This window comes from Podarcis bocagei (genome assembly GCF_964188305.1).
Source record: "Podarcis bocagei genome assembly, chromosome: 14".
NCBI classification, from domain to species: domain Eukaryota; kingdom Metazoa; phylum Chordata; class Lepidosauria; order Squamata; family Lacertidae; genus Podarcis; species Podarcis bocagei.
The window spans coordinates 15,219,639-15,234,612 of NC_138139.1; the positions used below are offsets into that span (position 1 = coordinate 15,219,639).

Below are 14,974 nucleotides of genomic sequence, written 5' to 3' on the forward strand. Positions count from 1 at the left end.
CGGACTGTGTTAAGGAATTGCATTTACTCTTAAAACTTCATGTGCTTTTTGTTTTAAACTGCTTTTAATATTGTATTTTTAAATTGCTGTGATCTGTCCTGGGACCTTGAGCTTTTATTTATTTGTTTAGCCCCTCCTCTAAAGAGCTCAAGATGACATATATATATATTATATGAATGAATCTCTGCAAAACAAAATCCCAAAGCAAGTTAACAACAAAAACATATATAAAAACAATTTCAATACAGGTTGGGAGAAAAAGCTCCACTTCAAAGGCTTGTTTGAAAATGGAAGGTCTTATCAAAAGATAATAGAGTCAACTCCTATCTGATATGTGAAAGGAATTCCAAAGGGTGGTTGTCCCATTTCTTATTTTATTTTTAAATAATCCTCACAACTATCCTTCAAAGTAGACTATATTGGTTACCTTTTCTGATCCAGAATCCAGCTTGAACCCCAACCTGCAACACAGAATCCACTTAGCAGTGCAAAAATAAAATATATTATGTCGTTGTCTTTTGCCTTTTCTTTCTAAGGTGACTCCTGTTCATTTGGTTAGAAAGCAGGCTATGGAGGCACATGACGCAGGAACCTTGTTGAAGCTAAGCAGGCCTGGCTCTGGTCTGAGCCCTGGAAGGGAGACTCCCTGGGAACTCTGCCCCCTTGAGTTCCACAGAAGAAATGCAGGATGGAAATCGAATCAATCCTAATTTCAAGTTATTAATTATGTGTGCATGCATTAAAGCAGACTTGGCCCTCCAGCTGTTTTGGGACAACACCTCCCATCATCCCTAGATAACAGGACCAGTGGTCAGGGATGATGGGAATTGCAGTCCCAAAACAGCTGGAGGCCAAGTTGGCCATGCCTGCATTAAAGGATTCATACCCTGCCTTTATAGTATTAAAAAACCACTTGGGGAAGCTCACAGTTTTACTGTTCTGTATAACAACATAATGCATAGGAGAGGGAGGGTTGGTTCTGTTGGAAAACCAGTGGGACAGTGATTTGCTCAAGGCCACCCTGATGAGTTTCCTGTCCGAGGAAGACGTCTGAAACTGTGATCTAAACTCATCCAGTTCCAATGCTTTAAGAAGGAGGCGGGGAATCTGGGACTCTCCAGAGGCTGTTGGACTCCAATGCCCATCATCTTTTTTAAAAATAATAATAATTTTGTTATTAGATTTTCCACAATGATAACACAAACCACAAAGCAAAATGATACACAAAAACAGAAGAAAAAAGGGAACAATAAACAGATAAACAATAACAACGAAATTAATTCTTCACAAATCCAACCTTTTAAACATCTTGGTTGACTTCCTCAAATCCCTCCCTTCTGAGTTTCCTTGTAACTAAAAGTAACAGCTTTCCAATATCATTCTTAAACTAAAACAATTTCCAATTATAGTCCATCTTATTCACTTTCCTTAACATTCTAAATCCCATTTATTTAATTATAACTTAGTTTAATCCTAGGCCTATTTGTTTCTTTCAAGTAATTTCTAATTTTCTATATTACGTTTATTCAAATAGTCCTTAAATTTCCTCCAGTCCTCTTGAAACTCCTTTCTGGTCGCGGATTCTTCCAGTCACGTCAACTAGCTCCGAAAAGTCCATCATCTCCAACGCCCATCATCCTTGGCCATCAGCCATGCTTTGCTGGGGCTGATGGGAGCTGTAGCCCAGCAGCAAGTAGAGGCCACACGTTCTTCACTGGTTGCTCTATCCTGATCGGCGCAGCTCTTCTCCTTTGCCCTGGATAACACCCCTTCTTTCTGCATTGTTTGTTCCACTTTCCTTTTCCTTAAATGCAGCCTATTACAGCTTTGGATTTCAATGGGTTGTCCTGCACTTCATCAGCGTTTGTGTACACTATAATTATGCAGGTTTCCCCAGGGAACATAACCACAAGTACCTATCGCTATCACTAATCAAAACATTCAGGTAGGTGGCAATTATCCCTGGGAAAAGAACAGTAAACCCAGGAAGGTTAAATTTAGAGGACATTTCTAACCACTTCAGAAGATGCCGGATGAAATTGGCAACTTTCCTGTCGACTGCTGGGCACTTGCTGAGCTGTCGGAACAGTGTGTGTTGTGTTGCCTGCCCTGCCCTGGGCTCCCCATGCTGACCTGTTGGCCTCAGGTGTGGAGGGTAGGGGCAGAGGACGAATTTGCATTTCACTTTGTGTTTTAACTCACCAAGTCCGCAATTCCTGAAGCACGTGAGCTAGCGCAACAGTTATCCTTTGGAATTTGCATTTCTCTGAATTTTGTAATTCTCATGCAAAATGTGTATACTAGGGAAAAGTGTGCATGGGTATATTACAGAAAAGAAAATGGAAAAATGCATTCTATTAGGGTGGTTTGTGTGTGTGCAAAAATATGTATATTAAGCAAAATTGCAGAGAACTGTTCCGTATTGTGTAGGAATCGGGCCTTTAGTTGTGCCAGCACCTATCTTCTGGAATACCGTCGGAAAAGTGATTGTTTTAAAAACAAAACAAAGTGATTCCTTTTAAAAACAAAACAAAACTGAAGCCTTTAAATAGAGATCATTATTCCAAACTATCTATGTATTGGATTCATTTCTATGGTTTTTATATAAGTTTGATGTGCAAATTTCTCCCAGTCTACACATTTTTGTGTGCCATTTCACCTAATATACACACATCTGCGAAGTATATCTCCCCTAATATTTATATTCTCCTTAACATGTATTATACTCTGTACACTAATATACTCCTTATTAAGTGCATATCACCTTTTCATTTGCACATCACATGACTTAGATGGAGGACTGCACTGCAAAATCTGGAGATGCGTGGATTTCTAAAGAAGGGTGTATTTTGGTTCACGTAGCGTTTCAGAAAGCATAAATTCATATTCAGACTGAATCATATTTCTTTCCCCATCCCCAAGAGTCTGCTTTGTGCTTTGTGTTAGCTGCCACTACTTATGTGTTTATTTTCTTGTTTTCGGTTTTAATCACATGACGGGTTTTCTTTTGGCCTGTGGCTAAGAGAAAAGGACCCAGCCCTTTTAATACAATCTTGCTTCACATCTGCCTCTTTCAAAGAGGAGTCATGAGTGCCGAAGGGAGGAGAGCTTCTAAATGGGTGCGATGACACATAGCTCCACTTCTCCTTTACATCTGTAGGTGTGGCATGGGATGTGCTGGACCGTTTTCTTGCCTCGGTAATGGACTGGATGAGAGCCAACAAACTGAAGCTCAATCCAGATTAAGGCAGAGGCACTGTTAGTAGGGGGTTCCCTAGACCAGATGCGTGGGAGGTTGCCTGCTCTTGCTTGGTTTACGCTTCCTCTGAAGGAGCAAGTCCATAGCTTGGGGTTATTTTGGGATCCCTTGTTGCCCCTTCCTTGAGGATCAGGTGACCTCAGTGGCATAGAGTGCCTTCCATCAGCTTAGGTTGGTGGCCACTTTTGGACAGGGATAGCCTAACTTCTGTCACTGTGGTAACCTCCAGGTTAAAGGTAAAGGTAAAGGGACCCGTGACCGTTAGGTCCAGTCGTGACCGACTCTGGGGTTGCGGCACTCATCTCGCTTTATTGGCCGAGGGAGCTGGGGTACAGCTTCCAGGTCATGTGGCCAGCATGACTAAGCCGCTTCTGGCAAACCAGAGCAGCGAATGGAAACGCTGTTTACCTTCCCTCTGGAGTGGTACCTATTTATCCACTTGCACTTTGACGTGTTTTGGAACTGCTAGGTTGGGAGGAGCAGGGACCGAGCAACGGGATTTCACCCCATCGCGTGGATTCGAACCACCGACCTTCTGATCGGCAAGTCCTATGCTCTGTGGTTTAACCTTAACCTCCAGGTTAGATTACTGCAATGTGACGTATGTGTGGCTGCCACTGAAGACCGTTTGGTAACTTCAGCTGGTGCAGAATTTAGTGGCCAGGTTGCTCACCGGGGCAAAATGGTTTGAGCATATAACTCCAATCCTGGCTGACTGCACTGGCTGCCAATTAGCTTTTAATACAAAGTGCTGCTTTTGACATAATAAAGCCCTAAACAGCTCAGGACTGCAAAACCTCATAGACCGCATCTCCCTATATCAGTGGTGGCCAAACTTGGCCCTCCAGCTGTTTTGGGACTACAACAACAACAACAACAACAACAACAACAACAATAATATAGCTAACAGGACCAGTGGTCAGGGATGATGGGAATTGTAGTCCCCAAACAGCTGGAGGGTTTGGCCACCACTGCCCTATATGAACCAACCTGGAACCTGTGATCATCATCTGAGGACCTTCTTTGTGTGCCTCCTCCACTAGAGGCCTGGAAGGTGACAACTTTTCTGGGCCTTTTCTGTGGTGGCTCCCTTCTTGAGGAACACTGGCCCCAAAGAAGCTCTTCCGGCACCTTCATTACATAGCTTTATAGATGGCCAGGCAAAAACATCCCTCTTCTCCCAGGTCTCTGGGCAATTAATCAATATGCAGCCTTTTAAACCGGGAGAGGTGGTATTTTGTTTATTATGGTACTCATTTTTGTGTTTTTATATTGTAAACCACCCTGTGATCTTTGGATGAAGGGCAGTATAGATAATAAAAATAAAAAATAATCTGGAATAATTGAATGAAGGAATTGAGCCTACAAAATCAAGGGACCAAGAGGTGGGTGGTGGTTGCCAACTTGCCAGAAACGCAAACAAACAACACCCAGCCTGGTTTGCTCCCAGGGAGGCAGGCCTTTTGTTAGGGGGGGGGGGACAGAACCTCAGTTAGCTATGTATTTTTACTAATTTTATTGATTTGCCCCTCCCTGGCTATACCCATATCTGCTCAAGTGCCTTTTAAGGAGCAACTTGATCTGTAGAGATCAGCAAGTAAACAGAACGTAAGAGGCCTGCTGGCTCAGCGTAAAGGCAGTGTGTTCTCCTAGTGGCAAATCAGATGTCTATGGGAAGCCCATAAACGGGATCCTTCCCTCTTGCGATTCCCAGGAATTGGTTTTCAGAGGTATAGCGCCACTGACAGTGAAGGCACAACACAGCCACTGTGCCTAGCAGCCACTGAGAAGTCTTATCCAACATGAATTTGTCGAATCCTCTCCCAAACCAAACCAAGTTGGTAGTCATCACTGCCACCAGCGAAGTAGGGAACCTCCAGACAATTCTGGACTCCAGTTCCCATCATCCCTGACCACTGGACAGGTTGGCTGGGATTGATGGGACCTGGAGTCCAACAACATTTGGAGGGTGTCAGGTTCCCCATCCCCAAGTAAAGCTTTTTACACTGGCAATCTCTGCCAATTAAGCTGTTTTAAAAAGGCCAGGGGGCTCGTGTATGTGTATGTAGATATATATGAAAATCTGGCAATACTATTCCACACCCCTAAAAATTATATTTTAAAAAATATTATTGCTGCAGGCTGCAAAACAGCAACATCCTATAAGTCGCAGCGAATTTAACCTGGTTTACTCCCAAGTATTCAGAGTATTGAAACCAGTAGTGCAGTGAGACAATTCTAAACTCTGGATTTCTTTTTTTTGGGGGGTGTGTCTTTAGATCAGGGGTGGGGAACCTCAGGTCTGGGGGCCAAAGGCCACTTCTCTGTCTTTTGAGACTCTTCCTAGGCCACAGCCCTTTCTGGCTTTGTAGCGGGGGTGTTTTTTGCCTGGCTGGAATTTGTCCTTGAACTCCAATCATGCCTCTTGCTTCCTGGGTTGGAGGGTCCAGAGGGTTGTGGAAATGTGTGTCAAAACCAGCCTATTATAAGAAGCTAAAATTGGCACCCATTGCCCCCTCCCACTGGCATACAACCCTCAGAAGGTTCCCCTCAAGGGAATGTGGCCCCAGAAAGAAAGAAATTTCTCCAACTCCTGCTGCAATAACTGCTAAGATGTAAGAACATTTCTGCTTCCGCAGGCCTATGACTGGCTATGTTTTCCTGCATTTCATGGTGGTTACGTGTTTCAGATGGGTTTTTATTGTTAATGGTATTTTTATTACAGACGTACTCACTGCCTGGGGCTCATTTGAGAGGAAGAGCAGGATAGCGATGCGACAAAAGTTTCTTTTATTTTTTATTACCCACCCTTCACCCCAAGCTCCAGGGCAGGTTACAACACCCAAGCACAATACTAGAAACTGTTTAAAACAATTATACCACCTTAGAATCAAAGAAATGTAGCGTTGGAAGGGACCCTGAGGATCATCTAGTCCAACCCCCTGCAAAGCAGTTTTCCCGTACAGGATTGAACCTGCAACCTTGGGGTTATCAGCACCACACTCTAACCAACTGAGCTATCCAAGCTCAGTCTTCTTCCAGTTTTCTTTATTTCTATCCCTTCCTTCTTTTTCTCTTTCTCTTCTCTCTCTTTAACTTTTGTTTTCCTTTGGTGTCCTCTGCTCTGGGCCATTCTGAGCGTCCACAGAGGAAAGCAATGGTTGATGAAGGACCCTGAGTGAGAGGCAGGGAAGGGAAAAGACGTCTGCAGACTGAGAGAAGAAAGGAAAGCTGCCAGGTGAGAGCTGGGAGGGTCTACCACTTTCTGTGTCAGGCAAAGGCAGACCCTCCAAGTGTCCCTATTTTCCAGGGGCAGTCCCGGATTTGCAAAAGCTGTCCCGGGTCCTCATTTGATCCTGGAATGTCCCACTTTTCCTGAGGACCATAGCTGTCAACCTTCCCTTTTTTTTGCGGGAAATTCCCTTATTCCAGCGCCATTTCCCACTCCTATCCCGGATTGTTAGATATCCCGTAGACTATCCCCGCGACAGGTGAGGCTGCTGATCCCTTATTTTCGAGGCTGCTGATCCCTTATTTTCAAATCTGAAAGTTGACAGCTATGCTGAGGAGGTCCCTATTTTCACTGGCGAAACGTTGGAGGGGATGGAGTTATGTGACCCCAGAGCGAAGGAGTAAACAACCTTTCGAAGCCATCTGAAGGCAGAACTGCTTCAGGTTAGACTCCACTGACCCAGAAATAGTACCTCGGGTTAAGAACTTTGCATCAGGATGAGAACAGAAATCGTGCTCCAGTGGCTGGCGGCAGCAGGAGGCCCCATTAGCTAAAGTGGTGCTTCAGGTTAAGAACAGTTTCAGGTTAAGAACGGACCTCCGGAACGAATTAAGTTCTTAACCCGAGGTACCACTGTATAGGGAAGTAGTTTTTTACGCTTATGGTTTTTTAAAAAAATATTTTTATATATGTTAAAAGGTGCCCAGAGGGCTGGAGAAGCCCAGTCAGATGGGTGGGGTATAAATGAACCCAAAATTATGGAATAGGACGGCCCTATTTTCATGGGAGAAATGTTGGAGGGTATGGAAGGGTTAAGCGCTCACCCTGGCCATTTGATCCGCACTGATTTCAAGCGCGGATTTCAACAGCCAGGGCCTGCTGCTCGCTCCGCTGAGCGGGGTCAGGATGGGGACCCCCGGGCGTTTACCCCAGCAGCCCTGCCCCGGGGGCAACCGATCCCCGCCCTCCTACAGGCCGTGCGTAAAAACCTCTCCAGCAGGGCCAGCTCCGCCTCCGCTTCCTGCGCTTTGCTTTGCGCGCCAGAGGGCCGGCCGGCCGGCCGGACAGCCAGCCCACCCACCCACCCCCAGGCCGGGCAGGCAGGCAGGCTGCCGATCCGTAGCAGCAACGGCGGAGGCGCGGGCAGGAGCGAGTGCAGAAGGAGGAGCCGCGCAAGGAGCCGGTTTGAAGTTCGCTCCTTCGCCGCCAGCCGCGCGCGCCGCGCCACATTGGCCCTCTCCGTTCATTTGCATTGACGCCAGTAAAGGCTGGAGGTCAGCGCTGGCGGGGGCTTTTATTGGCTGCGACGCGGCGGAGCCTGCCGGGGCTGTCAAACTCCCGGGCAGATCTTCTTCTTTTTTTCCTCCCCTTCCTTTTTTTCTTCTTTCCTCCCTCCTTTTCTTCTTTTTCTTCCTGGAGGTGTTTGGTTCTTACCGGAGGGAGGGTGCTGAAAAGGGTGAGATCGTGCAAGCCGGGAAGCCTCGCTCGCTACTGGGGAGGAGAAGGCGAGGCGAGTGCGCGGCTGGGCTGCGGAATCGGCGGCAGCTGCAAAGATTTCGCCGGGAGCGCCGCCGAGAGAAGCAGCAGAAGAGGGAAAAAGAAGAGGCGAGCAGCCCCCACGCCCCTGGGATTTTTTAAAAAAATATATTAGAAAAAGAACCCTCTCCGCTTCCCTCCTTTCTCGCCATTTTAATTCATTCCACGCAGATCGGAACTCCCCGCTCTCCTTTTTCTGCTTTCATTTTTCACTCCTTTTTTTTTAAAAGGGGGGGGGGAGCGCGCGCTCCGTTTTGGCGCAGAATAAAAGCCACATTTCAAAAACACACACAACCAAAATGGAAACGGAGGAGGAGACCTCGGCTACCGGCTGGAGAATCTCGGGTTTTTTTTCTTCCTTGTGAAAAACTTAACCTCTGTGTTTGTTACAATTCCTGCTGCTCTTCTGGGGGAAGGGAAGAGAAGAGGAAGACGGAGAAATCCTCGCTCCTCTCCTGGGCTTGACCCTGCCCCTGCTCCACCCCCCCCCCCCGCGCGCGCCTTCTCCCAAGGGTGCAGTTATTAAGATGCTCTCCATTTCTACGGGTCTGCTTTTGCATCGGCGCTCGTGCCTCGGGTTGATGCGCTCCGTTTGCAAGCTTCCCTCTCGCCTCTTTTTGGGGTGTGTGTATTTGGGATAAAGGGGGTTCTCGGTGCCCCTTGAATGGAAGGCCGTTGCTGGGTTGAAAGAAGCGCCTTCTTTTTTAACCCTAACCTTCCAGGAAGAAGAGTTAGTCCGGAAGAGAAGCCCTTTCCGAAGAAAAGAGAGGAAGTAACGTGTGAATGTCCGTAACGCGTTTCCAGGTTTTCAAGCGCAGCTGTTGCGAAAGAGGTGGTGGAGGAAGAGGAGGGGGAAGCGTTTGGCTAGGAATGTGAATTTGATGGGCCCTTCATGAGGTTCCCACGATAACATCAGAGGGGGCTTTATTCGCCCCCACCCCCCGTCCAGGAAGCCCCACTTGGGAACTGATTTATTTTAATCTTTTGGGTGGAAGGCAATATCCGACCCACTTGTGGGGGGCCTGGAGGCGGGGGGGGGGGCTTGGGGTGTGGAAGGGTAGGGCTGGGGGGGAGAGCCCCCACCTACTTCGATGTAATTTGCAATACACTAGGAATACAAACGTGGGGGGAAATACTTCTCTCTTTTTTTGGAGGTTTTAAGGAGGGAGCCGAGAATTAGTACATTCTGGCATGGATCTGGCTTCTAATTAAACAGGAAGACTGAGGAGGGGGGCTGGGGATTTCCCCCAATTTTCTATCTCTCTGCCCCCCCTCTTTCAACTGACTTTTTTTTGGTGGTGGTGGGGTTTGCCAGTTAAACGCTGCTCCCTCCAGTCCTTCTTTTTAACCCGCTTTCTGAGGTTGAGATCATCAAGACAATCAGTTTTGTAGGGTCAAAAAGAAGAAGGGAGGGAAAGCCCCTCCGCGCGCCCCCCACCCCAATTTCTCATCCGCCACCAGCCATGCGCCTTTGGGTTTGGGGTTTCTGCCTAAGGAACAGCTGACGATGTGGAGTGAAGCCGTGGATCAGGAACCAGATACGAACTATTAAGAGAAAGGAGTCACCAAGGAGCCCGTTTTCCCAAGAGTAAAAGAGGAAAGGGGGAAAAGAGAAAAAGGAGACGAGGTAATCTTGAGCACTAGCGGCTTGAAACCGCCACCATGGGCTGCGCTCCCAGCATCCACATCTCAGACAGCAGGGTGGTTTATCACAGTAGCAAAGAGACGGAGGACTCGAACTCGTCGTCGCAGCAGCAGCAGCAGCAACAACAACAGCAAGGCAACCCTGTGTCTGGATTATTCATTAAATCTTCCAACACCTCGACGTACAAGTTGAGGACTAATCCTTCCAAGAAAGACAAACAGGACAACATGGAGGGAGAGTCTCGCACCAGCAGATCCAGTGTTAAGGTAATGGAAAAAGTCGAGTCGTTTGGTGGAAGGGGGACGCCTTGTGGGTTCCTGTACTTTTCTCTTATTGATAGATATATCGAACAGGATATTGGCCCGTCTGTGGAGTTGGTTTAGGTTGGTTGGGGACCTGTTTATCTGAAAATGGCTACTTTAGCGGAGTTATTTATCTCCCCCCCCCATTCATCCTTTTGCAAACAGAATTAAGTTTTAAGGGTTACACTCTCTGCCCTGTAGCAAGAGGTGCAGAAAATCTATCTATCTATATATGCCAATTTTATATTGTTTGAACTTTCTTGGGCCTGCATGTGTCTAGTAGTGTAAGAATGTCACAGTAGCAAAGCTATTCTTATTTTATCCCTGCCACCCCCTGGCCCCTTTTAAGTTACCAAGTTTTTGTGGATTTAAGCAAAAGTTTGTTTTTAAACCCCTCCTCCCCGACCTGAAACATAATGGATTAGAACTGTTGATTTAAGACACTGATTTTTTTCACACGCAAACGAACACAGAGGACGCTGGCCTTCTGAACTTTTGCAAGGATTTGTGAGCGTTCGTGTGCAGACCAGGAACAAAATTCACCAAGGTTAACTATAAAGGTGGTCAGAAGGGGAAACCTGTAAAAACCCGGTTGGATTTTTGCAATAAATGTGTGGTTGCCTATTGTAAGATGTTCCAGGTGAATTCACTATGTAGAATTTACAAGCAAGTTTGTTTAGGATTAGGGTAATCAAAACCACAAAGGTCATCCCACAAGAACCGAAAGACAAAAAGGCACTAGGAATATTGACTCAACTAAGAAAATAAATATTTTTAAGGATCAAAATAGACGTACTAATGCCTGCCCTGTTCAAGGTTTACAGCCCAGTTAAACTGCTATGCTCAAAATAATAAAATGAATTATACTAAAGCTTGAAATATTGATTTCAGTGAATACTTGATTTCAGTGAAACCTTATTATTCACTTTTTAAAAGCTTATTTAATATATACCTCACCTTTTCGCCAAAGTGCTCAGGGTGGCGTATACAGCTGTGTCCCATTTTTATACCTGCAACAGCCCTGACAGGTAGATCAGGTAAAGAAACTGGCCTCAACTCAGGCCTAGGGGAAACGGTGATCTAAACTAAGCAGATATTAGAACTTGGTTGTATTTGAGCTAAACTGAGCAGCCTGGGTGCTGCATTGAACTGGATTTAACGTGTGAATGAAGATGCAAACTGTCTTAATTTCAACTGCTTCAAGCTGTTTGCTGAAGTCTAGGTGGTTTGTTTACCAGGCAATTCTGTAGGGACCATTTGCTGTCAACATCCCCTTGTGTGTTTTCATACTTTAGGGTATTCTGTTGCAATGATCAGTTGCAATAAAACAAATCAAGAGCTAGAGATGTCCGTGAAATTACGTACTGATTTTAATTCTAGGTGTGCATACTAGGAAGGGAGGAAGAAGGTGGTAAGCTTAGATTATGAAACCTAAATGCAGTGCTTTTTTCTTAATTTTTTTTTTAAGGGGTACTCTCATTTTCCTCCTCATATTGAAATACTGCCCATCAATGAGGCCAGACTTAGATTCACAAAATGTTTAGGGGTATGTGTACCGCTGCGTCCCCCCAGGAAAAAAAGCATTGTCTAAATGTAAAGCCTGTTGCTTTTTCCCATGTAGGACGAGCCAGGTGGCTGGTTTTATGTTGAGCAAAGTGTGTGTGTGTGGAATGGCTAAAATCCTCATGCCCAGCTCCTCTCCTGCAGTGTTCAAAATTTCCCAGGCACCAGGTGCATTTAGCTACTGGTGTGGGACCAGTTGCGACTACATGGAGATTTCTGGGTACTTGGTTGGTGGTCACTAGGGGTGCCAACTTGAATAAAACGGGGGGGGGGTGTCCTAGGTAAGCCCTGCCTTTCATAATCGACCACACGACACAATTTAAATGGCAATGCTCATCAACGGGGGGGGGGGGGCAGCTCCCTCAAATATTTTTTTTTGGGGGGGGGGACTAAAGCACCTAGGCCTCTAGGAGTTGACTCCTATGGCAACCACAGTTTTAAAACCTCTGCCTTTCGATTTCCACTGTGTGTTTTTCTCCCTCTTGCATACCGGGCCAAGTGAATTGTTGGCCACAGTCAAGCAATGTTGTTGAGATCATAGAATTGAGCCTTGGAAAGGGACATCTTGTCATTTAGTCCAATCCCCTGGCGAGTAGACATTCCGTTGCGGCTCTCACAACCTAGGTTTAAGGTGCTCTTTGGCACCTAGCTTGTATATCTTGAGTTTCTAAGACTGCTCTGCTGTACGTAATCAAAACTGAAGCCCCACCCCTCCACTGCCAAAACCAGCTTTAAAGTAAAGGTAAAGGGACCCCTGACCATTAGGTCTAGTCGTGGCTGACTCTGGGGTTGCGGCGCTCATCTTGCTTTATTAGCCGAGGGAACTGGCATACAGCTTCCGGGTCATGTGGCCAGCATGACTAAGCTGCTTCTGGCGAACCAGAGCAGCACATGGAAACACTGTTTATCTTCCCGCCGGAGTGGTACCTATTTATCTACTTGCACTGGCGTGCTTTCAAACTGCTAGGTGGGCAGGAGCTGGGACCGAGCAAAGGGAGCTCACCCTGTCACGGGGATTCGAACCGCCGACCTTCTGATCAGCAAGCCCTAGGCTCTGTGGTTTAACCCACAGCGCCACCCACATCCCTAGCGTTAAAGTACGTAAAGCAAAAAACATTAGGTGATCCAGTCTCAGGGATCACGCTTCCATGGAATTAAGTTCCGATTAAATCAGTGTGGATTTGTTGTGACTTTTAAGCAAGGCTCTGATCCGCTGCAACTGAGTAAACCCCATCAAACACAGTTGTACTTGCTTCTGAGTAAATGTGTAGGGCCAGAGCGGCAATCCTCTATGCCAATGAGGTTGATCAGAACTTAAGCCTAAGATTCATGTGTTGCAAACTCTGATCTTGGCATGTGAAAGGGTCAATATTTTTTTCTTATTCATTTGTTTATTTATTGAGGGGATAAAATAGTTCTCAGGCTTCTTGCGAGATCGCTAAGGATTTGTGTGGCATCTCTTAGCATTTTTGCTTTTCATGGCTGGTCACTGAGTGATCACGAGAAGCTCTTAACGGAGAAGTAATATAGTTGTGTGTAGGTGACTTTTGAAATGTATTTTTGTCTCAGTTTTACTCACTTTTCCTATAAGCCTTCAAATATATGAAGAAAGAAGAAAAGATAGCAAATATTGATATATGACAGACATACAGTTGAGTGAGCAATGGGTGGGGTGGACTTATATATTATAAACGTTGCATAAAACATCTTTATCTCTTGTACTATTTCCAAGTCGAATGGTGAAATTGCAACCACTGTGGTAAATGAAATCAAATTAGGTATACGACCCCAAAACTCTGAAATGTGTGTTTAATTCTCACCCGCCACCTCTCTTATTCAGTATAGGATTGAGGATTTAACCGTTTTAAAGATTGCAAAGATCACCAGGGCAGATGCGCACCACACATTTAAAGCATATCACTCCACAGCAAATGGCTTTCCTCTAAAGTATCATGGGAAATGTGGTTTGCTATCTCACTGGGAATTGTAGTTCACTGAAACTATAGTCTCCATGATTATTTGGGTAGGTGGGGGGTGGTCATGTGCACTTAATGTGCTTTAAATGTGTGGTGTGAATTAGCAGAGACTGTAATCTTGCAGTAAAATTTAGAAGGGGCTCTCTGGTTGATTTCAGTCTGAATTCAAGATACTACTTCTTAATGGATTTAAGGCAGAGATAGGGAACCTAGTCAGGGATGATGGGGGATGTAGTTCACCAGAGGTTGCAGGTTCGATCCCCGAATGGGACAATTTACATACTCCTATATTGCAGGGGGTTGGATTAGATGATCCACTCTACAATTTTACGATTCTATGACTACCGTATTTACGCGAATCTGATGCGCCATCAAATCTAATGCGTGCCTCAGTTTTCAAAACCTTGAAACCAAGAAGGTATTTGCCATGCCAGCGGTGTTTTTCAAGTTTGCAATCGAATCTGATGCGCCATCATATCTAATGCGCACCCTAATTTTTGCAATGTGATTTGGCCAAAAAAAGGTGCGCATTACATTCGAGTAAATATGGTATGTCTATATCTATATATGCTGCCTGATGAATTGGGAGCACCTTTTAAATAAGATGGGACGCGGGTGGTGCTGTGGGTTAAACCACAGAGCCTAGGACTTGCTGATCAGAAGGTTGGCGGTTTGAATCCCCGTAACGGGTTGAGCTCTCATTGCTCGGTCCCTGCTCCTGCCAACCTAGCAGTTCGAAAGCACGCCAAAGTGCAAGTAGATAAATAGGTACCGCTCCGGCGGGAAGGAAAACGGCGTTTCTTTGTGCTGCTCTGGTTCTCCAGAAGTGGCTTAGTCATGCTGGCCACATGACCCAGAAGCTATACGCCGGCTCCCTTGGCCAATAAAGCAAGATGAGCGCTGCAACCCCAGATTCGGTCACGACTGGACCTAATGGTCAGGGGTCCCTTTACCTCTACCTTTAAATAAGATTGGTTAATTGATTAAACCTTGAATCTCCAGAGATGATACCTCATGTCGGTTCTTTGACGAGAACAAGCAAGGCTAACATACTCTACTCCTTTCCTCTCCTCTCTTTAAACAGAATGGGTTTTACTCATGAGCTAAGTAGGAGAGTGTGGGCTTTATTTATTTATGAATGGTGCATAAAATGAGTTTGCTCTTTATTCTGTACTGCATTCACGTTGTGCTCCTTTTCGCTGCAGTTGACATATAATGTACACGACGGTGTCTAACTTGACTGCATGCATCAGTGAAAGGAGTCGCAGCCTCATCTCCTGCTGTTTGCCATGTCACCAACAGCTGAAAAGTAAAAAAGAACAAAGGGTCTTGTGGCACCTGAAAGACGGGACAAATTTATTGTGCCATGAGCTTTCGTGGGGAACCAGCACAATGATTTGGCTTTAAAACCTGGCAGAACCCGTGCAATAACTTGAGCCATAAAAAGAGAAGGAGTGCATA

The 14,974-nt window shown here is 45.7% G+C and overlaps 1 protein-coding gene across 3 annotated transcripts in view; it reads left to right on the forward strand.

Moving 5' to 3' along the window:
* The window catches only part of PDE8A (phosphodiesterase 8A), a 182,263-nt gene that overhangs the window by 27,189 nt on the left and 140,100 nt on the right, over positions 1-14,974 (forward strand). For 2 of the 3 annotated variants that reach the window (XM_081170012.1, XM_081170011.1), the window contains exon 1: positions 9,075-9,938. The exons of the other annotated variant lie outside the window; for it this stretch is intronic. In XM_081170012.1, coding sequence (XP_081026138.1) covers positions 9,690-9,938 — 249 coding nt within the window. In that variant the 5' untranslated portion in view covers positions 9,075-9,689. Of the gene's footprint in view, positions 1-9,074; positions 9,939-14,974 lie in introns of those variants that run through there. 3 annotated transcript variants of the gene reach the window in all.